This window comes from Ostrinia nubilalis, chromosome 29, assembly GCF_963855985.1.
Source record: "Ostrinia nubilalis chromosome 29, ilOstNubi1.1, whole genome shotgun sequence".
Classification (NCBI taxonomy): domain Eukaryota; kingdom Metazoa; phylum Arthropoda; class Insecta; order Lepidoptera; family Crambidae; genus Ostrinia; species Ostrinia nubilalis.
The window spans coordinates 1,570,001-1,595,612 of NC_087116.1; the positions used below are offsets into that span (position 1 = coordinate 1,570,001).

The following is a 25,612-nucleotide window of genomic DNA, read 5'->3' on the forward strand; positions in this document are numbered from 1 at the left end:
CCACTTATATTAATTACACCACTTACTTCACTTACTCCACTTATATCACACCACTTACTTCACTTAAGTCACTTATCTCACTTACGTCACTTACTTACCTTATCTACTTAATGCTCAGGTACAGACCTTAGACTCCTTATGTATATCCAAACATTCTATAATCACTTACATCACTTACTCTACTTAAGTCACTTACCTCACTTACGTTACTTACATTACTTTACTTCTCTGTGACGTCAAACGTCAGCGAGATTTCAGGGGGAACAATGCTTGCTTAAGTGAAGCAGCAAATCAAACGCACAGCTTTGAATAGAGCTATGTGATTGGTTCGTGTGTCATTATATGCGTCCACGCGCACTGTGAGACCTCATAGTAATGTTTGTGGATACAGGCGTCAGATTAGTGTGCTCTGTTGCGTTACATCTTACACTGCACAGACTGCACTGTCTTCTCAGCACTTGCCATAATGTTTGTCTCGAAGCGCTGGTAGGGCCCAAAAGATAAGGAGACATGTAAAGTGCCCCATAAGGGCTACCTTTTCTTTTTTTCTTTTTTACTAAAGCCTGGTCCGTGGGCACGTAGAATCCCGTCCACTGACCCCAAGCTGCCCATCCTTGTCGCTCGCGCGTAATTATGTTGCTGTCGCGCTCGCACACTCACTGCGGGCGCCCGTCGCACAGTCGCGACAGCAACATAATTACGCGCGAGCGATAGGGATGGGTAGCTTGGGGTCATTGGACGGGATTCTACGTGCTCACGGACCAGGCTTTACATTTTGACATTCATAAGTGCCACTTGTGGTCTAAACTGAATAAATATTTTTGATTTTGATTTTGTTTTTTGATTGTGTCACATGCACTGACTCAGCTAATAAGCACTAATTTGATTTTATGTTTCAGAGTCCGCCATGTAGATGTCGCTACGGTCTTCACGACTCACGCCACTCTATTGGGAAGATATCTGTGTGCTGGCAACACAGACTTTTACAATAATTTGGATAAGGTAACTTTAAGAGTAGGCGCACACCGTTGATTTTTCGTCGGCCGATAGTTTAGTCGGGCAGTTGATCAGTATGGACATGTATGGGAGTGCGCACACTACGCCGATTCGATTTGGCCGATTCTTCATACAAATGAAAATCGGGCACAACTATCGGCCAACTAAAAATCAACGGTGTGCGCCTACTCTAACTTTGAACTCCTCCTATGTTCTTCTGATTAATTTCATTGCGGGTCCAATGACAGTTTAACTTCCCCCCGGGACAAACTTGACCTTCACTGGTTGGGTTATTGGCGGTCAAGCTGTAGATCCTGGCTACACAGGAGTTGCAGCGGTGGGAACGAGAGGTGGGAATAGTCCCGAAGGATTTTTTTTTTTTTAAAAATACTCGACACGGCTACCTAAGTAAACTCCGACAAACTTTACTGCGACATTACGTTACTCCGACATTTCCGAATATCGACACGACTTTACTTCGACACTACACTACTTAGACAAAGGCGAATATCCTTTGTCGGAGTAACGTAATGTCGAAGTAACGTTTGTCGGAGTTCAGTTTTTGAGCCACTCGACACGTATTTTTCACTTCTTAAAACTAATGATTTACAGATAAGCTTGTGACGTCAGGCGTGGTTAAATGTGTAGCACTTTGTGACGTCACAAGGAACTTAAACGCACCATAACTTCGCAATCATTTGTTTGACAAATAAAAGTAACATGTCCAATTTTTTTAAAAACATTGATATAATAATCGACAAACTAAACGTTTTTTTGAAAGAAACTAGCCTATAGTATCTATTTATCTCTTTCTAGTTCTCAGTGGACGAAGAAGCGGGAAAGAGACAGATATATCACCGCTACTGTATGGAGCGAGCGGCTGCTCATATGACGCACATATTTACCACCGTTTCTGATATTACTGGTGAGTACATAAAGTTACTAGCGGCCGCCCGCGACTTCGTACGCGTGGACCCCGTTTTACCCCCTTAGGGTTTGAATTTTGCAAAATCCCGTCTTAGTGAGCACCTACGTTCTAAAAAGAACCCCCATGCAAAATTTGAGACTCCTAGCACTTGTAGATTCTAAGATTTCGTGATAAGTGAGTGAGTCAGTGACCTTTCGCTTTTAGGTGTATATGTCACCGTAAAATTGTGAATTCCGTCAGATTATAGTGTGACCTAGTTAGATTATAATCTAACCTAACCTAAGGCGCTGTTAGTTTACAATCTCACGCGTTACTATTATAAACTGACGGAGTTCATAATTTCTCGTTGACATATTAATCATCATCAGGTCATTTAGTCTCCACTGCAGGAGCACGACCCTCTCTAATTGACCAGAGGCAAGAGGATTTGTCCTACACTCCCCACGCTGGCCAGACGGGGTGGGGAGGCCTGATGTTCGCGTATTTGTTGAAATTAATACGATACACCCAAGTAACGACCATCAGCTGTGAAAAAATCAAACTTCTAAGTTAACATAAAAAAGATACGTCCGTTTATGCCGCAAAAACCTCATGAATGTAGCAGGAAGGCGCTGGATACAGGCCGCTGCTACCGGCCATTATGGAAATCATTGGGGGAGGCCTATGTTCAGCAGTGGACGTCCTGTGACTCTACTGATGATGATGACTTTTGAAACTGTATACCTAATCCCTATTTTGTAATACTACCCGTAGGTTACGAAGCAGAGCATCTTCTAAAACGCAAACCTGATATAATCACACCAAACGGACTGAACGTTAAGAAGTTCTCGGCGCTACACGAGTTCCAGAATTTGCACGCTTTGGCCAAAGAAAAGATCAACGAGTTCACTAGAGGACACTTTTATGGGTAAGACGCACTATTTTTTACTACTAAAACTACAAAAAGTAGTAAAAAACTACCATAGTCTGCCAAAAGAGAGGCAATATCTACTAAAAGCAGTGAAAAACTACCGCAGTCTACCAAGAGTTGCAAAATCTACCAAAATTTCTCGAAAGCTACCATTTTCAAATGTAGTAGTCTGCTAAAATACTTAAAACAGTCAAAAACTACCATAGTCTAATCTAAAAATGGCAGAATCTATTAGTGTGTCGAGTAGAAGCTACCATTTTCAGACTAAATGACTAAAGCCTGGTCCGTGAGCACGTAGAATTTTGTCCAATGATCCCAAGCTACCCCATCCTTATCGCTCGCGCGTAATTATGTTGCTGTCGCGCTCGCACACTCACTGCGGGCGCCCGTCGCACAGTCGCGACAGCAATATAATTACGCGCGAGCGATAAGGATGGGTAGCTTGGGGTCATTGGACAAAATTCTACGTGCTCACGGACCAGGCTTTACCATCAACTAAAATAATTTTTATGAACTGTCAAAATGCCACTCTCTTATAAATCTTGTATAGGAAAGGGTCACTATGACCATATAAAAGATAAGGGTATCTTTAAGGAGAGTTATTAAGTACACTCCGTTGTGTGGTACCCATTACTCAGGCTTTGTTTAGTCTATCACTAGATGGCGCTTTTTCAACATTCAAAACTATTATTTACATAATTATTTTTGTCCGCAGCCATTTCAACTTCGACCTAGACAAGACGCTATACTTCTTTATTGCTGGCCGCTACGAATACGGGAACAAGGGCGCGGACATATTCATTGAAGCTTTGGCGCGACTCAACCATTATCTGAAGGTAAATTTACTTTTTACCCGACTTTATACGAGATCGAATCAGAAATGAGGAGATCCGTAAACGAACTAAAGTCGCTGACATAGCCCGACGGATTAGCAAGCTGAAGTGGCAATGGGCAGGGCACATAGTACGCAGAACTGACGGCCGATGGAGCAGCAAGGTTCTGGAGTGGAGATCACATACCGGAAAACGCAGCAGCGTAGAACGTCCACTTAAAAGGTGGACCGACGACCTCATAAAGGTAGCAGGAAGGCGCTGGATGCAGGCCGCTACCAACCGGCCATTGTGGAAATCATTGGGGGAGGCCTATGTTCAGCAGTGGACGTCCTGTGGCTGAAATGATGATGATTCAATACTCTGGACTCCATACTCTCATACTATATTCAGTATTCAATACTCTTAACTATCTGGACAAGACGCTATATTTCTTCATCGCTGGCCGCTACGAATACGGTAACAAGGGCGCGGACATATTCATTGAAGCTTTGGCGCGACTCAACCATTATCTGAAGGTAATTTGACATATTTACCAGACTTTTACAACATGGACAAACTTGACCTTCACTGGTTGGGTTTTTATTAGCGGTCAAGATGAGACTTCTTGTAGCCGTGACAGTAAATATTTCTCTTTTACATTTTTATAAAGAGAAAAAGAGAGACAAAGAAGTACTTGATTCTTATCTATATGTATAGAGACAGAGACATACTGTCACGGTTTGCACTGGAGGGAAGTCTTCTGATTAATTTCGTTGCGGGTTCAATGACGGTTTATTCCCCCGGGACAAACTTTAGCCTTCACTGGTTGGGTTATTGGCGGTCAAGCTGTAGATCCTGGCTACACAGGAGTTGCCGCGGTGGGAACGAGTGGTGGGAAAAGTCCCGTTAACATTGACATACTTTTTACCACACTTTTATAACTTTGAAAAACTTTTTACCAAACTTTTCAAACATTGACATACTTTTTACTTGGACTTTAAAACATTGAAATACTTTTTACCTAACTTTTCAAACATTGACATACTTTTTACCAACTTTTTACAATATTGACATACTTTTTATCAGACTTTTAAAACATTGAAATATTTTTTACCAAACTTTTCAAACATTGACATACCTTTTACCAGCCTTTTACAATATTGACATACTTTTTACCCGACTTTTCAAACTTTGACATACTTTTTACCCCACTTTTACAACATCGTCATACTTTTTACCTGTCTATTACAACACTGATATATTTTTAACCAGACTTTAAAAAAATCTACATTTTACCCGACTTACAATAGAAGTGCAACTAATGATGATGATGTTTTTGTATTTCAGTCATCCGGCTCGGAGATGACAGTGGTAGCGTTCCTGATCTTCCCCGCCAAGACGAACAACTTCAACGTAGAGAGTCTGAGAGGCCACGCGGTCACCAAGTCGCTTAGGGACACCATACACGACATACAGCAGAAGGTCGGCGCGAGGATGTATGACATCTGCCTGAGGTAATTACTGAAACCTACCAAAAACTACCACGTCAAAATGATTGTCGCAAAAAACTACCAAAACTACCATGTATGACATCTGCTTGAGGTGAGAAACTATCAAAACTACTACAGGAAATTACTAAAAACTACCAAAATTGCTAAAAACTACTAAAATTCACCAAAATCTACCACATCTAAAATGGCTGTTCCAAAAAAACTACCACAATCTGCCAAAAAAACCACCAAAACTACCATGCTTTAAATTGATGCCTCAATAAACCACCAAAACTACTATTGAAACTTACATGTCAAAATGGGTGTTCCAAAAAGCGAGCAACTTCTACCAAAAACTACTAGAATCTACCAAATGAGATGACAGTGGTAGCGTTCCTGATCTTCCCCGCCAAGACGAACAACTTCAACGTAGAGAGTCTGAGAGGCCACGCGGTCACCAAGTCGCTTAGGGACACCATACACGACATACAGCAGAAGGTCGGCGCGAGGATGTATGACATCTGCCTGAGGTAATTACTAAAACCTACCAAAAACTACTACGTAAAATTATTGTCGCAAAAAACTACCAAAACTACCATGTATGATATCTGCCTGAGGTAAGAAACTATCAAAACTACTACGTAAAAATTATTGTCGTAAAAAACTACCAAAATCTACCAAAAATCTACTAAAGCCCACCAAAAACTACTACATCAAAAATGGCGGTTCCAAAAAAAACTACCACAATCTGCCAAAAAAACCACCAAAACTACCATGCTTTAAATTGATGCCCCAGTAAACCACTAAAACTACTATTGAATCCTACCAAAAACTACCATATCGAAAATGACTTATAAAAAACTACCATGACTATTATGCTTTAAATTGATGCCCCAAAAAACCACCAAAACTACTGTTGAAACCTACCAAAAACCACGATGTCATTGGTGTTCCAAAAACTCCTAAAAAGCGACCAACTTGTACCAAAAACTACTAGAATCTACCAAATGAGATGACAGTGGTAGCGTTCCTGATCTTCCCCGCCAAGACGAACAACTTCAACGTAGAGAGTCTGAGAGGCCACGCGGTCACCAAGTCGCTTAGGGACACCATACACGACATACAGCAGAAGGTCGGCGCGAGGATGTATGACATCTGCCTGAGGTAATTACTAAAACCTACCAAAAACTACTACGTAAAAATTATTGTCGCAAAAATCTACCAAAACTACCATGTATGATATCTGCCTGAGGTAAGAAACTATCAAAACTACTACAGGAAATTACTAAAACCTACCAAAAACTACTACGTAAAAATTATTGTCGCAACAAACTACCAAAACTACCATGTATGATATCTGCCTGAGGTAAGAAACTATCAAAACTACTACAGGAAATTAGTAAAACCTACCAAAAACTACCAAGTCAAAAAGGATTGTCGCAAAAAACTACCAAAATTGCTAAAAACTACTACATCAAAAATGGCGGTTCCAAAAAAACTACCACAATCTACCAAAAAACTACGAAAACTACCATGCTTTAAATTGATGCCCCAAAAAACCACCAAAACTACTATTGAAACTTACATGTCAAAATGGGTGTTCCAAAAAGTGACCAACTTCTACCAAAAACTACTAGAATCTACCAAATGAGATGACAGTGGTAGCGTTCCTGATCTTCCCCGCCAAGACGAACAACTTCAACGTAGAGAGTCTGAGAGGCCACGCGGTCACCAAGTCGCTTAGGGACACCATACACGACATACAGCAGAAGGTCGGCGCGAGGATGTGTGACATCTGCCTGAGGTCATTACTAAAACCTACCAAAAACTACCACGTCAAAAAGAATTGTCACATTTTCTAAAAATTGCTAAAAATCTACTAGAACCCACCAAAAACTACCACATCTAATAATGGATGTTCCAAAAACTACTACGTAAAAATGATTGTCGCAAAAAACTACCAAAACTAGGTACCATGTGTGATATCTGCCTGAGGTAAGAAACTATCAAAACTACTACAGGAAATTAGTAAAACCTACCAAAAACTACCACGCCAATAAGGATTGTCTCAAAAAACTACCAAAATTGCTAAAAACTACTACATCAAAAACGGCGGTTCCAAAAAAACTACCACAATCTGCCAAAAAAACCACCGAAACTACCATGCTTTAAATTGATGCCCCAGTAAACCACTAAAACTACTATTGAATCCTACCAAAAACCACGATGTCATTGGTGTTCCAAAAACTCCCAAAAAGCGACCAACTTCTACCAAAAACTACTAGAATCTACCAAATGAGATGACAGTGGTAGCGTTCCTGATCTTCCCCGCCAAGACGAACAACTTCAACGTAGAGAGTCTGAGAGGCCACGCGGTCACCAAGTCGCTTAGGGACACCATACACGACATACAGCAGAAGGTCGGCGCGAGGATGTATGACATCTGCCTGAGGTAATTACTAAAACCTACCAAAAACTACTACGTCAAAAAGGATTGTCGCAAAAAACTACCAAAATTGCTAAAAAAGTACTAAAATCCACCAAAAACTACCGCATCTAAAATGGATGTTCCAAAAAACTACCAATACTACCATGCTTTAAATTGATGCCCCAGAAAACCACTAAAACTACTATTGAATCCTACCAAAAACTACCATATCGAAAATGACTTAAAAAAAAAACTACCAAAACTACCATGCTTTAAATTGATGCCCCAAAAAACCACCAAAACTACTATTGACACCTACCAAAAACGATCATGTCGAAAATGACTTTTCCAAAAAACTACCATGACTATCATGCTTTAAATTTATGCCCCAAAAACCACCAAAACTACTATTGAAACTTACATGTCAAAATGGGTGTTCCAAAAACTCCTAAAAAATAACCAACTTCTACCAAAAACTACTAGAATCTACCAAATGAGATGACAGTGGTAGCGTTCCTGATCTTCCCCGCCAAGACGAACAACTTCAACGTAGAGAGTCTGAGAGGCCACGCGGTCACCAAGTCGCTTAGGGACACCATACACGACATACAGCAGAAGGTCGGCGCGAGGATGTATGACATCTGCCTGAGGTAATTACTAAAACCTACCAAAAACTACTACGTAAAAATGATTGTCGCAAAAAACTACCAAAATCTACCATGCTTTAAATTGATGCCCCAAAAAAACCACCAAAAATACTATTGTATACCAAACGTATCACGTCGAAACCTACCAAAACTATCACGTCGAAAATGACTGTTTCAAAAAACTACCAAAACTACCATGCTAAAAATTGGTGCCCAAAAAAACCACCAAAAATACTATTGAAACCTACCAAAAACTACCATGTTACAATGGGTGTTCTAAAAAGAAAGAAAAATGTATTAGGGGGCGTCCATAAATTACGTGAGACAATTTTGGCCATTTTTCAACCCCCCCGCCCCCCTTGGTGAGATTTGGTGAGATTTTGCCTGACCCCCTCCCCCACCCCCCTAATCTCACGTGATCTCACGTGATATTTAATAAAATGCCTATTTTGCAATGTCTATGCTTCGAGTCTATTAGATTTATTTATGAAAAAATCAGTAACCCAGTGTCGTGCCACGCGCAGTGCAGGGTTCCGTAGCTTGCTAACCGTTGTTTAGTAAGACAAGCAATGAGGGCTATCGTTTTAGCGCTCACCATTTAGCGCCACTGTAGAGTAAGGTCCTGTCACTTGCTAGTAGCAAAGACAGTGGCACCAACTGGTGAGCACAAAAGTGGTAGGAGGCCTATCGCATTTGCTCTCATCAAGATGGCGCCACTATAGAGTAAGGTCCTGTCAATCGCCAGGGGTGCCAACTGTTAAGTATAAAAACGATAGCCCTCATTGCTTCAACCTAGGACCAGTTTTTTGATTCATAGTTAAAATAACTAATTGTTAAATTTTGCTACTAATGGTTAAATATTAATAAAAAGTAAACTAATAGTTAAAAAATGTAAATGTAAACTAATAGTTAAAAAACGCCGACAAAACGGTAAAATAAAATTTTGAAAAAAATAATAATTCTAGGGTAGCTCCCCTGCATGTAAAGTGGGGATGAATTTTTTCAAGGAAAACTATAACGGTTAAGATACATTACTTAGTTTAAGAGAGTAATAGTTATTTGACTCATGTATTATACAATTTCTTAACCAGTAAAAATTTCTTAGAAGAAAATAATATGAAAAGTGACTTTAGTTGAAGTAATTGCTTGCTTCTGATTAATATTGTGGTAACGACAGACAACTACAGAACCCTACACTGCGCGTGGCACATTTATTCTGCATCTTTAGTGTTCACAAATGCAGATGGAGGCATTTTTAGTTTAATTTGATTAGACGGTTTAGAATAAATTGTCATTATCATCATAAAAAAAACATTTTTTTTACTTCAATAACCCAGTTTTCTGGCAATTTTACTCTATTTCTTGTGGGAAAAATTACGTGATATTTTCCGAGACCCCCCCTCTCCCCCACGTGAGATTTAGTGAGGTTTTCGTTGACCCCCTCCCCCCCCTAAAAGTCTCACGTAATTTATGGACGCCCCCTTACGATGAACATCACTTAGTTAAGGACAAAGAAGGTATACGGAAAAGGACAGAAATAGCACTTAAATATTACAATTAAATAAAAACCTACCAAAAAACTACTGGAAGTGTTAAAAAACTACTAGAATCTACTATAGTCTGGTCCGGGAGCACGTAGAATTTTCTGTCCAATGACCCCAAGCTACCCATCCTTATCGCTCGCGCGTAATTATATTGCTGTCGCGACTGTGCGACGGGCGCCCGCAGTGAGTGTGCGAGCGCGACAGCAACATAATGAGGGCTATCGTTTTAGCGCTCACCAGTTAGCGCCACTGTAGAGTAAAGTCCTGTCACTTGCTAGTAGCGAAGACAGTGGCACCAACTGGTGAGCGCTAAAGTGGTAGGAGGACTATCGCATTTGCACTCATCAAGATGGCGCCACTGTAGAGTAAGGTCCTGTCAATCGCCAGGGGTGCCAACTGTTAAGTATAAAAACGATAGCCCTCATTATGCGCGAGCGATAAGGATGGGTAGCTTGGGGTCATTGGACGAAATTTTACATGCTCGCAGACCAGACTATAGAAGTGTTAAAAAAGCCACTAGAATCTACTAATATCGATTTCTCTTCACAGAGGCCACTTGCCGGAGGCTTCAGACTTACTCCACAAGGACGATACAGTCCGTCTCAAGCGTTGTATCTACGCATTACAAAGAGATGGGTTACCGCCAGTCACCACGCACAATATCGTAAGTAATTCAATAACAGGACAACAACATTGTAAGTGCGGACCAGTATCATCATCACATTAACCGCCTCTGGTCTAGTGGTAAGACCACCTGCTTCAGACGCAAAGGTCCCGGGTTCGATTCCCAGTGGGGGCAGACTTTTCTGTTCGGTTTGGTTGGTGGTAGGGCTTGTTCTAAGTCCGCCTGGCTAGTTACCACCATCTTACTTAAGTCTGTCGCCATAACAACAATGTTAATAGCATTGTTGTGTTCCGGCAGTTAGAGGTAAGATAGCCAGTTCCACCGAGGTTGAGGATTCCGGGTGATGCTCGCTTCCACCTTCGGCCTGATCGTCACTTACCATCAGGTGAGATACAGGCGAAGCTGTGGATAAAAAAAATGATTTTACTAATTTCTACCAAATAGTCTAGTGTAAGGTGCACACTTCCATACAGTAAACCATAGAGATCTAGGTAGAGAGATGTCAACTAATGCGCTGAGTTCGAAACCCAGTGTCGCATTAGAAATTCACACACACAAAGTAATCAAATAAAAACAATACTTCGCGAAGAGTGTGTGTCATGCACACATTGCATTGAGTGCGACTATTCGTTCGCATACAGTCCTATCAACTTAAGCTGAGAATTGCATTTGTGTGAGTGATCGCCAAAAGTACAGTTAGTAAAACACATACAAATAAAATTAATGTTTTATTAAAAGGAAGTCCATAAAACACAATGTTACCAACTGTCCAATTCTCCACCTCTTTCTTAATGACTGAATCTTATAACTCTTCTACTCCGCTCATTGTATCTTCATCTTCACTTGGCTGCTTAATGGTTTTTGTACAGGAAATTCACTTACAGTAGGAGCCATTTCACTAATATTTCGAACACAATCACATAAAATTACACGTCTATCTGCTACCAGTACCGGGGGTGAAGTATGCGAGCGGCAGGGAAGCGGCGCGTCTCAGGCCGCTTGCTATAAACTAGTATAAACCGGTTAAAAACCATGCGCGGGACGCGCAGCGACACAAGCCGATTGCCACTCTACACTATCGGTGTGCACTCACACAAATGCAATTCTCAGCTTAAGTTGAGAGGACTGTACTGTACCAAGTTACAAATACAAATACAAATGTACGTGCAAGTAATGTACGTACAACACCACTACGTACGCAGTGACGTGCGATTGAATGTATTCTGTTAGTTTCAATGTGCTCATTATCCACTGCGGTATCAGTACTCAACGTTCGAATAATCTTTAGTACTATGCAAGCAATGTAAACTGTTTACACATATAACGTCGCTGCTGTCATCATTGCTGTCGCGAGCAATGTGTTCCGTTTTTGGGCATATTGTTGCGACACCGGCCCCGCCCCTTTTTCACATCTCCCTTTAGTTTCGGTGATCTGTGGTTTTGACCGACTATGAGTTTATAGGAGACCATTTTCTTTGTTTTTAGGTGGACGATTGGAGCGACCCAGTATTGAACGGCGTTAGAAGATGCCAACTGTTCAACACAGTAAACGATAATGTGAAGGTATGTGCTTTGAAACTTCGTAAAAAACCTCTTTTTTTTGTACTTATTTTACAAAAACTCATTTCATTTACTTCTGTGGTGTACAAAATGACAAATCTTTCCTCTATAAAATATTAATCACACTAATATTATAAAGGCAAAAGTTTGTGAGCGTGTATGTTTGTTACTTCTTCACGTCTAAACGGTGGGAGCGATTTTAGTAAAATTTGGCCTATGGAGTTAGCTGACACCCTGGATTAACACATAGGCTGCGTTGTACCGCGGGCCACGTATAGTATAGATTAAAGGCCTATTCAAACCTGAGCGATATTCGCTGCCGCTGTGGGTAGAGGTACATACCGCGCGGGTTTCGCTCAGGTATTTAGTATCAAGTATCGCGGCTAAAGCGACCTGAGCGATATTCGCTGCCGCTGTGGGTAGAGGTACATACCACGCGGGTTTCGCTCAGGTATTTAGTATCAAGTACCGCGGCTAGAGCGTATTCTCTGCCGCAGACGGTAGCAAATACCGCTTAGGTCTGAACAGTATTATTACCGCATACCCACTGGGTTTTCTCTGCCGCAGATGGTAGCGAATACCGCTTAGGTCTGAACAGTATTATTACCGCATACCCACTGGGTTTTCTCTGCCGCAGATGGTAGCGAATACCGCTTAGGTCTGAACAGTATTATTACCGCATACCCACTGGGTTTTCTCTGCCACAGACGGTAGCGAATACCGCTTAGGTCTGAATAGGCCTTAAGCCTTTAGCCAGTATAAGAAGTTCATATTTTTCATTGTTTTTGGAATTTAAGACAAGGGAATAGAGTTCAAATTTCATATTGTTAGCGGGTTAAATCGAATCTACGCATTCCATCACTATTCAATCGATGACTCGTGCACTTCACTACGATCTGTCACTTGTGTTAGCGACGTCAATAATAGTCAAGATTAATGTTGGCAGCATCATGTCAAATAGTGCAAACTAGCTAATTAATCTGTTTCGTAATTAAGAAAATGAACATGAAATTTTCGCCAAAAAGGCAATACCGTAGCGAAAACCATCAGGCTCTCTCGCTTACTCACTCGGTAGGCCTCTTTCTTGCATTATCTGATCTCTCACTTCCACAAAATAGCTTCTCTTTCACACTTTTCTGGAAAATCTGGAATGTTCAGGAAAAAATAGAGAAGAAACGAGACAGAAATATCGGACCTCTCGCTTCGAACATTCTAGAGCGTGAGATAGCAATATGTTTTGTCCTTGTCTTGCACGGATGGTCCGTTGCGCGAGGCAATACCGTAAAGAGAGCCGTTTTAGGTTTTTTGTCAATAACTTCGCCAATTTTGGGAATTTTGTGATGAAACTTTTTGTATAATGTAGATAATTTAATTACGCATCTGTAGAAAATAAGAAACCATTGTAAAACTACCTGCCAGTTGGAGAAAATTAGCAAAAACTGTGGATTTCCCGAAGACAGGGATAGCAATAGCATGTGAAAGCGGGATGGAGATAGCCGCTCCCCATAAATACGGAATGAACCGCTCCAGCTGGCATGTTCAGTTCAGAGAACAAGTGCTCCAAGCAACAAGTGATCTGAAGAAGCAAGAACTGAGAAAAGGAAGCGAATAATAAACGCGAGAAGTCTCAGCAAGTGAAATAGTGGTTTTATTCCTGCAAGTAGCACCTACTACGCCTGACATAGTAAGGGCAAGCTCTCAACGGCAGTCATCATCGTCCGGTCAGCGCTCTCGAACACACACAAACGCATACAGTCCACTGCAGTCCACCACAACTTGACTTTCGGTATTTTTCGCGCGTATATTAATGCTAAATGTTTTCTTGTTCAAGTTTGATAATAAATGTGGTTAATAAGTAATTCAGTCTTTATAATATAGATATATTTTCTTCCCAGGTAATCTTCCACCCTGAGTTCCTAACCTCCACCAACCCGCTCTTCGGGCTGGACTACGAAGAGTTCGTCCGCGGCTGCCATCTTGGAGTCTTCCCTTCGTACTACGAGCCATGGGGCTACACGCCCGCAGAATGCACGGTCATGGGAATACCTAGCGTCACCACCAACCTGTCTGGTAAGTAATACTCAAGGCTCAATACTCAAGGCTCAACCTGTCTGGTAAGTAATACTTCAATACTCAAGGCTCAATACTTATTCAATGTTCAACACTCAATGCTCAGGTAGTCAATGCTCAATACACAACACGCAACTACTCAGCAGTCAATGTTCAATACTCAGTATTCGGTAGTTAGTGCTCTATAGTCGCAGTTCAGTGGTCGATCGCTCAGTGTGAGGTAGCTTAGTGTGAGGTACCTCAGTGCTTGGTAGCTCAGTGCTCGTAGCTCAGTGTCCAGTAGCTCAGTATTTTGTAGCTCAGTGTCCTGTAGTTCTGTGTCCTGTAACTCGAGTGTCCTGTAGCTCAGTGATAGGTAGCTCAGTAGCTCAGTGTGATGGGAGCTCAGAAGCTCAGTAGCTCAGTGTGAGGGAGCTCAGTAGCTCAGTGCGAGATAGCTCACTGTGAGGTAGCTCAGTGCGAGATAGCTCAGTGTCCTGTAGCTCAGTGTGAGATAGCTCAGTACTTGGTAGCTCAGTAGGTCAGTGCACGGTAGCTCAGTGCGAGGCAGCTCACTGTGAGGTAGCTCAGTGCGAGATAGCTCAGTGTCCTGTAGCTCATTGTACTGTAGCTCGGTGTGGGGTAGCTCAGTGTCCTGTAGCTCAGTGCTCAGCAGCTCAGTGCTCGGTAGCTCAGTGCTCGATAGCTCAGTGTGTAGCTCAGTAGTCGCAGCTCAGTGCCCGGTAGCTCAGTGCTCAGTAGCTCAACACTCGGCAGTCCAGTCAGCCCGCTCTTCGGGCTGGACTACAAGAGTTCGTCCGCGGCTGCCATCTTGGAGTCTTCCCTTCGTACTACGAGCCATGGGGCTACACGCCCGCAGAATGCACCGTCATGGGAATACCTAGCGTCACCACCAACCTGTCTGGTAAGTAATACTCAAGGCTCAATACTCATTAGTCAATGTTCAACACTCAATGCTCAGGTAGTCAATGCTCAATACACAATACGCAACTACTCAGTAGTCAATGTTCAATACTCAGTATTCGGTAGTTAGTGCTCTATAGTCGCAGTTCAGTGGTCGATCGCTCAGTGCGAGGTAGCTCTGTGTGAGGTAGCTCAGTGCTCGGTAGCTCAGTGTCCAGTAGCTCAGTGATAGGTAGCTCAGTAGCTCAGTGTGATGGGAGCTCAGAAGATCAGTAGCTCAGTGCGAGGTAGCTCTGTGTGAGGTAGCTCAGTGCTCGGTAGCTCAGTGCTCGGTAGCTCAGTAGCTCAGTGCTCGGTAGCTCAGTAGCTCAGTGCTCAGTAGCTCAGTGCTCAATAGCTCAACACTCGGCAGTCTAGTCAGCCCGCTCTTCGGGCTGGACTACGAGGAGTTCGTCCGCGGCTGCCATATTGGAGTCTTCCCTTCATACTACGAGCCATGGGGCTACACGCCCGCAGAATGCACCGTCATGGGAATACCTAGTGTTACCACTAACTTATCGGGTGGGTGTACTCTGTAATCTGTAATCCGCACTATGTATTGTGTACTCTGTGCTCAATACTCAGTAATCAGTATTCAATACTTTGTACTCAATACTCACTACTCACAATTCAGTACTCAATAAACAGCATTTAACTCTACTCAATATTCAGTATTCAATACTTTGTACTCAATACACACTATTCAGTATTTAATACATACTCGCTAATCAGTATTCATTAATCTCTACTCAATACTCACTATTTGGTATTCAATACTCTGTAGTCAGTATTCAATACTCAGTATTTGATACTATATCCTACTAAATACTCACCAATCAGTATTCAATACTCAGTATTGACTATTCAATACTCTGTACTCAATACTCAGCAATCACAATTTATTAATCGGTTGCCAGCCATCAGAATTTAATACTCAATACCCAGCCCTTAAAATGAAAAGCTCAGTAAAAAGTTATTGTGGAAAAAAAGCTTAGTACGAGTAAAAGGGGAGGAAGGTTTTTAATTCGATTCTATGCTTGCTTGAAGTCTGTTAAAATTGGAAAAAATGACGCTTCATTTCCCCACCAAGATCCAATCTTATAAATATACGAATACGAATATTTACTTTATAGCTATGTTTGTTCCCAGGTTTCGGCTGCTTCATGCAAGAACACATAGCGGATCCCATGTCCTACGGTATATACGTGGTGGACCGCCGTTACATATCGCTAGAGGGCTCTGTTCAACAACTGGCCCAGTATATGTTCGATTTTACCAAGTAAGTGGACTAAATGGGTATTATGATGTACTACTTTGGGTATCACGATCTACACTCGACAGCAAATAAATCGCACCACCCGCGACAAGCACTTTCAAACGTATGCATCCCCACTTCACACCAATTTTGGTACCATTCAAAAGCCTAGTTCTAAACTTCATTTCATTATAGGAAAGGTTTTTACCCCAAAAATGTTTCTTTAGAAGGATCCAGAGTCACTTCTTCAAAAAATAGATAGTTACGCTTGAGCCAACTTTTATGGCTATAAAACTGTTAAGTTGGGATTAATCGCAATCCATCTGTTAAAGAGGACACGTGTGATCATTATTTGGTTTTATAACCATAAAATTTTGTCTAATTGATCCCAGACAGAGGTGAGCCCAAAGTGAGGTCTTTTTTCAAGTCACATTTATGGTATATGTTAATCATTTATTAAGAAATTAAATGTGTTTTTCTTTAAGGATATTTATTGGGCTTTCAAATAACACCAATATTGTTGGGGCACCATTATTGTGTCAAAAGAAAATCTTTAAAGTTCGCGTCGCGGGTGGTGCGATTTATTTGCTGTCGAGTGTATTTGAAGCTCAGTCAAAGTAGGCAAAAGTTCGCAACACGTCTTTGTTACAATTGAAATAAGGTTGTATTGTGAACTTTTTGGTCACTTTGGGTGTCATGAACTATTTGAATCTGACTATACGGGAGAGGTGACGTGTGACGTAACAGAGCATATAATCTAGAGCACGTCTGAAGTCTCGCTGACATTTGACGTTACAAAAACACATTCCCGCTTCGTTCCCATACCTCAGGCAGTGACTGAGTTAAGTAGATCTTATAACTCGTATTTCTTTCAGGTTAACGAGAAGGCAGCGTATTATTCAAAGAAACAGAACTGAAAGATTGTCAGACCTCATGGACTGGAGGAATCTTGGGATTGTAAGTACATTATAATAATAAATATCTTTGGAAAATCTATCACAGCGCCATCTAGCCCCAAAGTAAGCAATTAATATGCTTTAACTTCGAACTCCTATGTTCTTCTGATTAAGTTCGTTGCGGGTCCAATGACAGTTTAACTTTCCCCCGGGACAAACTTGACCTTCACTGGTTGGGTTATTGGCGGTCAAGCTGTAGATCCTGGCTACACAGGAGTTGCAGCGGTGGGAACGAGAGGTGGGAATAGTCCTGAATAGTCCTGTGATCACCTTAACTCTTGCTGCGCGACCTATAAAAACATCGCTTAATTTGTGACTAAATGGCGCTGTATACTAACAAGAATATATATATATATATATATATATATATATATATATATATATATATATATATATATATATATATATATATTTATTTCACAGTACTACAGGCAAGCCAGAGCGCAAGCGTTGAAGATAGTCTACCCAGACTACGTAGACCATATGGACATACAGCTGGGCAAGAGATTCAACTACCCCCGGCCCATATCTGAGCCGCCAAGCCCTACGCACTCTAGTAAGTTATTCTGTCGTATTTAGTTTAGTTCATCATCATTTCAGCCACAGGACGTCCACTGCTGAACATAGGCCTCCCCCCAATGACTTCCACATCGCACTGTTGGTTTGGTTGAGACGGCGGAAATACTGTATATACAGGATGTAATTTTTGTATTTGATAAGAAAAAGGGTTTATTATTGCTCATTTCATATTGGTCTTGTAGGACAAGTAGTTGAATTTGAATAGTAGAATCCTTTTTGTTTGATCTAGTATACAAATTAGACCAGCATTTTCTCTAAGTTCCTAAAGTTGCCCATACTACAAAATAATGTATTGGGAGGTTTTACGAAAATGATCTTTAGGCTGTTGGCAAATTCGCTATAGTTAGCCAAAAATTGGGGGACCATTGCCGTGGGAATTTCTGCGAGTGCTCGTATTTTTTAAGTATTCTTTAATTAAGTGCCTTATAGAAATAATAATTAGTAATTTATATCAACAATTACTAGCAATCTTCTTCCAAATAGTGCGTCGTCACGACCACCCGATGCGTATATCCACCTCATTCATCAAGGAGATACCGAAAGAGACAAAAGATGAGCAGGTCCAAACCATAGATGAGCATATAATAGACGTGCAACGCAAAAACTTGATCAACGTGCAAAAGTCCCTCGAAATACTTGACATAGACGACGATGAGAACGAGACAGAAGCGGATGTCTCTTTCGAGAAGCCGACGTTTACCGAATCGGAGGGCGAGAATTACCGAACGCCGAGCGACTTTCTCGAGCCGTTGAACGAAGCGGTCGCCGAACAAATCGACCAACTGATCGCTAAGTTGAACGATTGTGTCGAAAATGAGAAGGATGAATAGGTTTTTTTTTGTTTTTTTCGCACTTTATTTGTTTTTTTTTTTTTGAGTGACACTGTTTTTTTTGTTTTAGGATTTTGTCGTATTTTAATTTTTTTAGTTTAGTGTTTTTTGATCCGTATAAAGTATCATTTTAGGTTATGGTTATTTTGTGACTGATTTATTAACAACCGTGTATTTTTTTGTCACTTAGCGACCACTGATTTTTTTAAAAAGATTTTCTTTTTTGTTCCACTAGCACTGTCAGTTCAATAAGTTGTTATTAAAATAAATGAGTGTAGAAATAAAAGATGTAGTTTAAAGTGATTAATTTGCACTTCATTTAGATTCGATTTTGTAGCGCTAGATTTATCAGACTATGTCAAAAGAAGACAAAATGATATCAGCCTATGTATGTAATATAAATGTCAGCCGTGTAATTCCGTCACATAAGACCCACTCTTCCCGTGGATGTCGTAAGAGGCGACTAAAGGACAAATATGCGAACATCAGGCCTCCCCAACCCGTCTGGCCAGCGTGGGGAGTGTAGGACAAATCCAGTTGCCTCTGGGAAATTAGAGAGTCGTGCTCCTGCAGTGGAGACTAAATGACCTGTAGCTGTATTCACGTAAAAAAACGACCTGTACCTCTAGTAGGAAAAACTTTCGAGTTCGTTTCGTTGCGTATTCAAAGTGTCATCGAAAAATTTTGTATGAAAAATTAAACAGCGCCCCCTATATTATAGCCGCCCTAGGGGGCGCTGTTTAATTTTTCATACAAAATTTTTCGATGACACTTTGAATACGCAACGAAACGAACTCGAAAGTTTTTCCTACTAGAGGTACAGCAAGCGATTTTATCGCTAGATTCACTTTTCGTATTCACGTGTTAATCGCCCGATTTTGTTTCGATTTCGTATTCAATCGTTGCCTCCGCAGTATTCACCTATTTTGAAGTTTGGTTCAAGTGATTATACGTCAAATGACAAATCGCTGAGTTGCGATCCTATCGAGTAATTTATTGTTCTATCGAAATGACACGTGAACACGGATTTAGGACTGTTTTTCAATAGGACGACTTCTAAAAGTCAACGAGATTTCGACTGTGTCAAAATATGTGAATTAAGCCACTGATTATGTATTATAATATTCATTTCGCTCAACAGGAGCGACAACACCGGCAGCGTCAGTCCACGGCTCGGATGACGAAGACGAGGTCGATGAGGAGAAGGAACTCGCTGAATTGAGGATTGCTGACTAAAACCATAGACTATACCGGTACGTTGTCTTTATCTATGAACATCCTTTATAGGTTTGTTTGGAGAAAGCTGGCACGATTTACTATATGAGGTGTTATTTTAGATTAATAAAACCTAGATGGATAGTCTTCATACAAACGCTTCGACAAAGGACGCAGTTTAGCAATAAGGATCCAAACCACACCATGTTACATTTGACACTTTTTGCTACATGGTAATTTATATCGAAATAATTACCACTTTGGTATACTTCACTCATTTTCTACGACTTTGTGGGTTGGATCCTTTTTGCTAAAGTAAGGCAAAAATTTTATGTCATTACTGTCAAAACGTTGTTAAAAATGTTTAAAATAAGGCGATTTTTTCGACAATCAGAGATTTTTATCCACATTTATCGTAATAAAATGTTATTATTTGTTATTTAATAAGTCATTTAATTAAAACAAAAAAGTTTTAAGTTTTAAGTGGATCAGAATGGCGCACTAAACGTTGCCTCACTGTTTGTGCGCGTACTATCTATCTAGGTTTTATTAAATCTATGGGTGTGATTGAGAAGCGTAAACCTGGGGAGACACCCCCTGGAAACTATAAACCTGTAAGTTGTCTATGATTATTCCTTATAGAATGTTTTGTTAGAAATCATTGAGGAGTTGTTATAAAAACTTTAAAAACCATAACATTTAAATGTTCTCTTTGAACATACCTTGTATTTTGTCCCAAACGATTTGGCACGAGTATCACAAATAATAGAATAGCAGCTGTCATTGTGCCAGATCTGTCTAATTAAATACTCAAGACATTTTTGAAGCTAAGAAATAATTGTTATTGGCAAACGTGGAAACACTATAGCCATAAAGAAGAAGAAGAAGAAATAATTTTATTTCTTTCGTTTTGTTAAAATTATGCTGAAGTTTATTATTACATCACATTACAGACTACATTTGAGATTAAATGTGTTTTGATTATACAAAATTTTTATTATACTTATACATATTTTTATATTCAGAATCTTTATAAAACCATCTTGCTTCAGAGGATTTCTATTTTTATATAATTTTATTTACTCTGTTCTTAGTTTATCAAAACAGTGTTGATTCATAATGTATTTCGTGTGTCACTTCATTGTTTGGTTTTTATTCCTATTATATTTATGAAATATATAAGTCAAAGTGAATTTATATATTATTTACACTCTATATAATATAAGTTAAGTTAAAAAAAACTATAAAATAGAGGGTTATTCTCGAAAAATCTTCATTTTATTATTTTGTTAATTAAATACAACTACTCGATAATTTTGAAGATTTTTAGAATAACCTTGTATTTTTACCCGTCTACGGAAAGAAGGGTTCTAAATATAAGATAATTTCCTTAAAGTAAATAATTTTAGAGATAGTCAGGGTTTGGTTAAAGTAAAATATTATAGTCTTTGCGCATTTTAAGCTAGGAATTTACTATTAGTATGTTTTTATTTTATGTTTTTTAGTGTTTTCATGTTAACTAATTGGAAATAATTTAAATTTAGTTATTTATAAAATATATTTTTAAAGTAAAACAGGTAAAACATAATGGATTTTATTTTATTGTTATGACCATAAAATTATTTAAAAAAATATTTACCTGTGAAAGTCACTCTTAAACATTTTATATACAATTTAGCGCATAGAATACACAGTATATTTATACATATAAATAAGTTTAAGTATGCAGTATAATAGTTCAACACGCTTAATAGAATCACACTTATAGAGATCAAAATAGAGGCATAATTTAGTTTAATAAATGGCTGAAAAATAAAAAAATATACAAAAAAATGTGTCAAAAATGTTCAAGTTACAGTATAAATTATTACATAAGTATAATAATTTGTCTGTGCGAGTGTTAGCTGTTTTATATAAATTTATAGATCATAACAATCGAAATGAGACGGTAACAATATTAATTTTAATTGTTTTGGTCATTATTATAAGTCGGTGTAGATGTAATATAGTGTAATTAAAGATAATATACATAGTTATAACTTAAGAGCCTGTCAAATTTTATATCTTGACCTGGACAGAAATGTGTAATTTCAATAATATTTACATATTGTATGTATAATTTATATATTATAACAAAATATAAATTTAAAATGAATTGTAAGTTGTTATAATTGAAAAAATTACATGTATTATGTATTTTGCATGAATTATATTTCTGTATAGGTTATACTTATATTATTGAAGCTTCATTACTGCCATTTTATCGAGCGTTGGTGTAGTATCAGATTTTTTCGTAATAATAATATTATTATCTTGACGTGATGTACTTTCCTAAATGCCACTGACACTATACCAACGCGGTTTTCCAGTCAATATTAACTGTAGTTTAGTTTTAAATCTGTTGAATTCGTCGTCTTTCTGACTATGTCTCGAAAAAGGAAAATATGGACATTTTTAAAAGGCATGACGTTCGGTTAATTGTTAAGCCCTCCGCTGCGTTGAGCCATAAAAAATATAGTCAATTTTTTGAGAAAAAAATACTATGTATAAACAACTTTGTCAATCCCTATTACATTTTGTATTGATGCGATCTGACCGTGTGGGCACGAGCAAAGAACGGAAACTGACAAGTGCGGGTGGTGCGTTCATTTGAACTGACCGCAGATCGCAGAACGCATCGACATCGTGTGACAAATGCTTGAACGCTAATATGCTTGTGTTAGGACCGGGTTCCCCACAAAAGTTGTATTTACCAGTATTTATATCTACAGGGTGTTAGGTAAATGGGTATATGAGCCGACACTAGCCCATGTTAACATATGCATATAAATGGTATGGTGAAGTCAGAAAATTTAATTTTCATACAAATCTGATTTAATAAATTTTATTTTGTATGAACATTAAAAAAATTAAAATGATGATATCAAATTTCTGACTTCACCATACCATTTATATGCATATGTTAACATGGGCTAGTGTCGGCTCATATACCCACTTACCTAACACTCTGTATACTAATATTATAAAGCTGAAGAGTTTGTTTGTTTACTTGAACGCGCTAATCTCCGGAACTATTGGTAAGAGTTGAAAAATTCTTTCAGTGTTAGATAGCCCATTTATTGAGGAACATCACGTTATGATCAATAGGAGCAGAGCAACAATGAAAAATGTTGCGAAAACAAGTTTTCACGTGTACGAAGTCGCGGGCACAGCTAGTGTATCATAAAACAGTATAAATTATATTCTGTATATTATAATGCTCAACGCAGCGGTCGGTATATAAATTGTTTTTAAGTGCCATATAATACGGACTTGTTATATAGGTTTAGAAATAAATTGTGTTACTAAATATTGGATCTTTTATTTTAACTTACACATAAATACTAATTTCAATTTGTTATTCCTATTAACATTTTTGTTCTTATTTTAGTGAAAACATCAATTTCTCTTTAGTCTTTTTTTGATTCTGTAGAATTATCGTCTTTTTTATTTGTTTCTTGTTTTTCTTCTTTATCTAATTTGTCAGATGGTTTTTCTTTTTCATTTGTTTCTTGTTTTTCTTCTTTTTTTAATTCACCAGATTTATTTTCTTTCTCATCATTCTTACTTTTGTCTTCGGGATCATCTTTGCCTTCCTTTGTCGGGCGTTCAGTAGTCTCAACCTTACTGCTTTCCGTTGTAAGTTCATTTTTAGTTGTCTCTACATCTGGCCGTTTTGTGGTTTCCGTAGTCGTGGATTCTGTAATAGTTGTTGATTTTTCTTCTTTATCTTTAGGAGTTTCAGTAGTACTAGTATCTTTTTCAGGGGCTTTAGTAGTTACATCGATAGCATCTTTCTTTGCTTCAGTTGTAGCTTGAGTTGATTCATCTTTCTTTGCATCTTCATCCTTATTTTTATTTATGTTGAGTTTAATATCAACATTAAGGTCTCCTGAGTCTTTTAATTTAGAAACATCCTTTAAAACCTTATCGGGGTCTTCGTTTGGGTAGAAAATGAATATGTTTGTCACTTTCTCTCCTCCTACAGTATTTCCGTACACATTTTTAGCTTCAATATTTGAAGCACCGTGTTTTGGTTTGCTTTCTTCTTCTTTTTTGTTATTTAATTTCTCCTCTTTTTTCTTATCCTCTTGATCGTCTTTTGTTTTTTCATCTAAAGTTTCATGTTTTTCTTTTTCTTTACCATCGTCAATTGTTTTATCACTATCTTTTGTTTCAACATCTTTCTTTACTTTATCGTCTTTACTAGTTTTCTTCGAATCATTTTCTTTGAAGGGTTCTAACCTATCATCTTCTTCTTTAGGTTTGCTGATTTCTTTCTTTAATTCTTCGACTTGTTTTTCTACTTGGTTCTTGACTTTTTCCTCTACGCCTTTAATGGCTCCATTTATGTGCTATAAAAGAAAAAAAAAAAAGGTTATTTGAGATATTTTTCATCTAACTTACATACATACAGAGTGTCACATATAGTCATCTCTGAAAAGATGATACTTTTTCGAATGCTTTTTTTGTTTTTTTTCTAGGTGGTCATCCATTAGTTAGACTATATTCTTGGCATGGTATTTATAGGACACTATGTATATGTATGTATATGTGGTAGGGCAAGCTATATTGGGACGTGTATACTCATAAGTGCTCCGAAAAGGGCTTTCATACTAATTTAAATACAAAAATTGTGTGATTCTGACAGTAATACATTTCGGTTAAAATACTACACAATCTTAGAAGTTTTTTTTATGCAGAACAAAGCAGGTATTTGACTGCAATCGCACCTGATGTTAAGTGAGATGCTGTCTAGGATGGTACATATTCTGCCCTGTAAGTGCATTCACTCTCGCCTTGAAGAAGCCCGGATTATAGTGTTCGAGAAAGACAGCTATAGCATGCAATATTAAAGCTTTTGAGACAGTTAAAAATAAGTCTTAATCCGAAGTATTTAGTCTTAAATTAACTAAACTTACATCAGTTAGTAATTCCATGTACACAGATGTCCATTCAGCGAGCCAGTTCCAAAACTTCTTCTGGAAAAAATAATTAAAATAGGTACACTGTCATATTTCTCAGTGCAATAAAGATATTTAAAAATTAAATTAATCATGATTATTAATCTTGATCACGATTAAAAAAGTAATCATAATCATGATTTGTTTTTAATTTTTTTAATTCTTCTGGCTATTAACTTACATTTTCCATTAATTGATCAATTACATTTTCCGCATCTTTGTGTTCGTGTCTTTTCCTACCCTTCTCTTCATTGCTGACATTCTGAAATAAATATAAATTCAGTAAGTGATTAATCCCTATGCTTGGACGAATCACCCTCCCCATAATTATGTCATTATGGCGGGTTTTAGAATCGCGCTGACCGCTCGCTGATCGTCGGTGCTGACAGATTAATACAGGATGGAATTTTGTAATGCCACCTGAAGGGAAAGTACTCTTAATACTGTAGATAGAAAATTTTACTCAAAGAAAACATTCCTTTATTTTTGAAAAGAAATAGAACTGCATTCAACGATTTCCAAAAATTTGCTTGCTACACTCGGGAATCGAACCAACTAAAATCTGTTAAAAATTACACCCTGTATTTTTATTGCATCGATCGTTAGGGTTAAGTATAAGGATGAAATCTCTCAAACAAACTTGATAAATCAAATGAAAGGAAAAGCATGAAATCTTAAATTATTGTAATTACATTTACAGAAAATTGTATGGTACCTATGGTGGTAAATTTTTGAAAAAAAATCGAAAATCTTTGAATGCAGTTGTCTTTCTTTTCAAAAATAAAGGAATGTTTTCTTTGAGTAAAATTATCTATCTACAGT

General features: G+C 38.6%; 2 protein-coding genes across 2 annotated transcripts in view; one reads left to right on the forward strand and one right to left on the reverse strand.

The window, feature by feature from the left end:
* Positions 1–23,136, forward strand: part of LOC135085701 (glycogen [starch] synthase) — a 47,493-nt gene extending 24,357 nt beyond the window's left edge. The window contains exons 7-18 of the mRNA XM_063980515.1: positions 900–1,002; positions 1,813–1,921; positions 2,678–2,831; positions 3,550–3,670; positions 4,994–5,160; positions 10,305–10,419; positions 11,866–11,943; positions 13,836–14,010; positions 16,102–16,231; positions 17,083–17,164; positions 17,587–17,719; positions 19,714–23,136. Of these exons, the coding sequence (XP_063836585.1) occupies positions 900–1,002; positions 1,813–1,921; positions 2,678–2,831; positions 3,550–3,670; positions 4,994–5,160; positions 10,305–10,419; positions 11,866–11,943; positions 13,836–14,010; positions 16,102–16,231; positions 17,083–17,164; positions 17,587–17,719; positions 19,714–19,808 (1,462 nt within the window). The 3' untranslated portion in view covers positions 19,809–23,136. The remainder of the gene's footprint in view (positions 1–899; positions 1,003–1,812; positions 1,922–2,677; positions 2,832–3,549; positions 3,671–4,993; positions 5,161–10,304; positions 10,420–11,865; positions 11,944–13,835; positions 14,011–16,101; positions 16,232–17,082; positions 17,165–17,586; positions 17,720–19,713) is intronic.
* Positions 22,748–25,046, reverse strand: LOC135085691 (DNA ligase 1-like). Its single transcript, XM_063980500.1, has 3 exons — positions 24,972–25,046; positions 24,749–24,808; positions 22,748–24,181 (listed from the first exon to the last, which is right to left on the reverse strand). The coding sequence occupies exons 1-3, from the start codon at positions 24,978–24,980 to the stop codon at positions 23,237–23,239; spliced, it is 1,014 nt and encodes a 337-aa protein (XP_063836570.1). The 5' UTR covers positions 24,981–25,046; the 3' UTR covers positions 22,748–23,236.
* Positions 25,047–25,612: the final 566 nt, after the last annotated feature.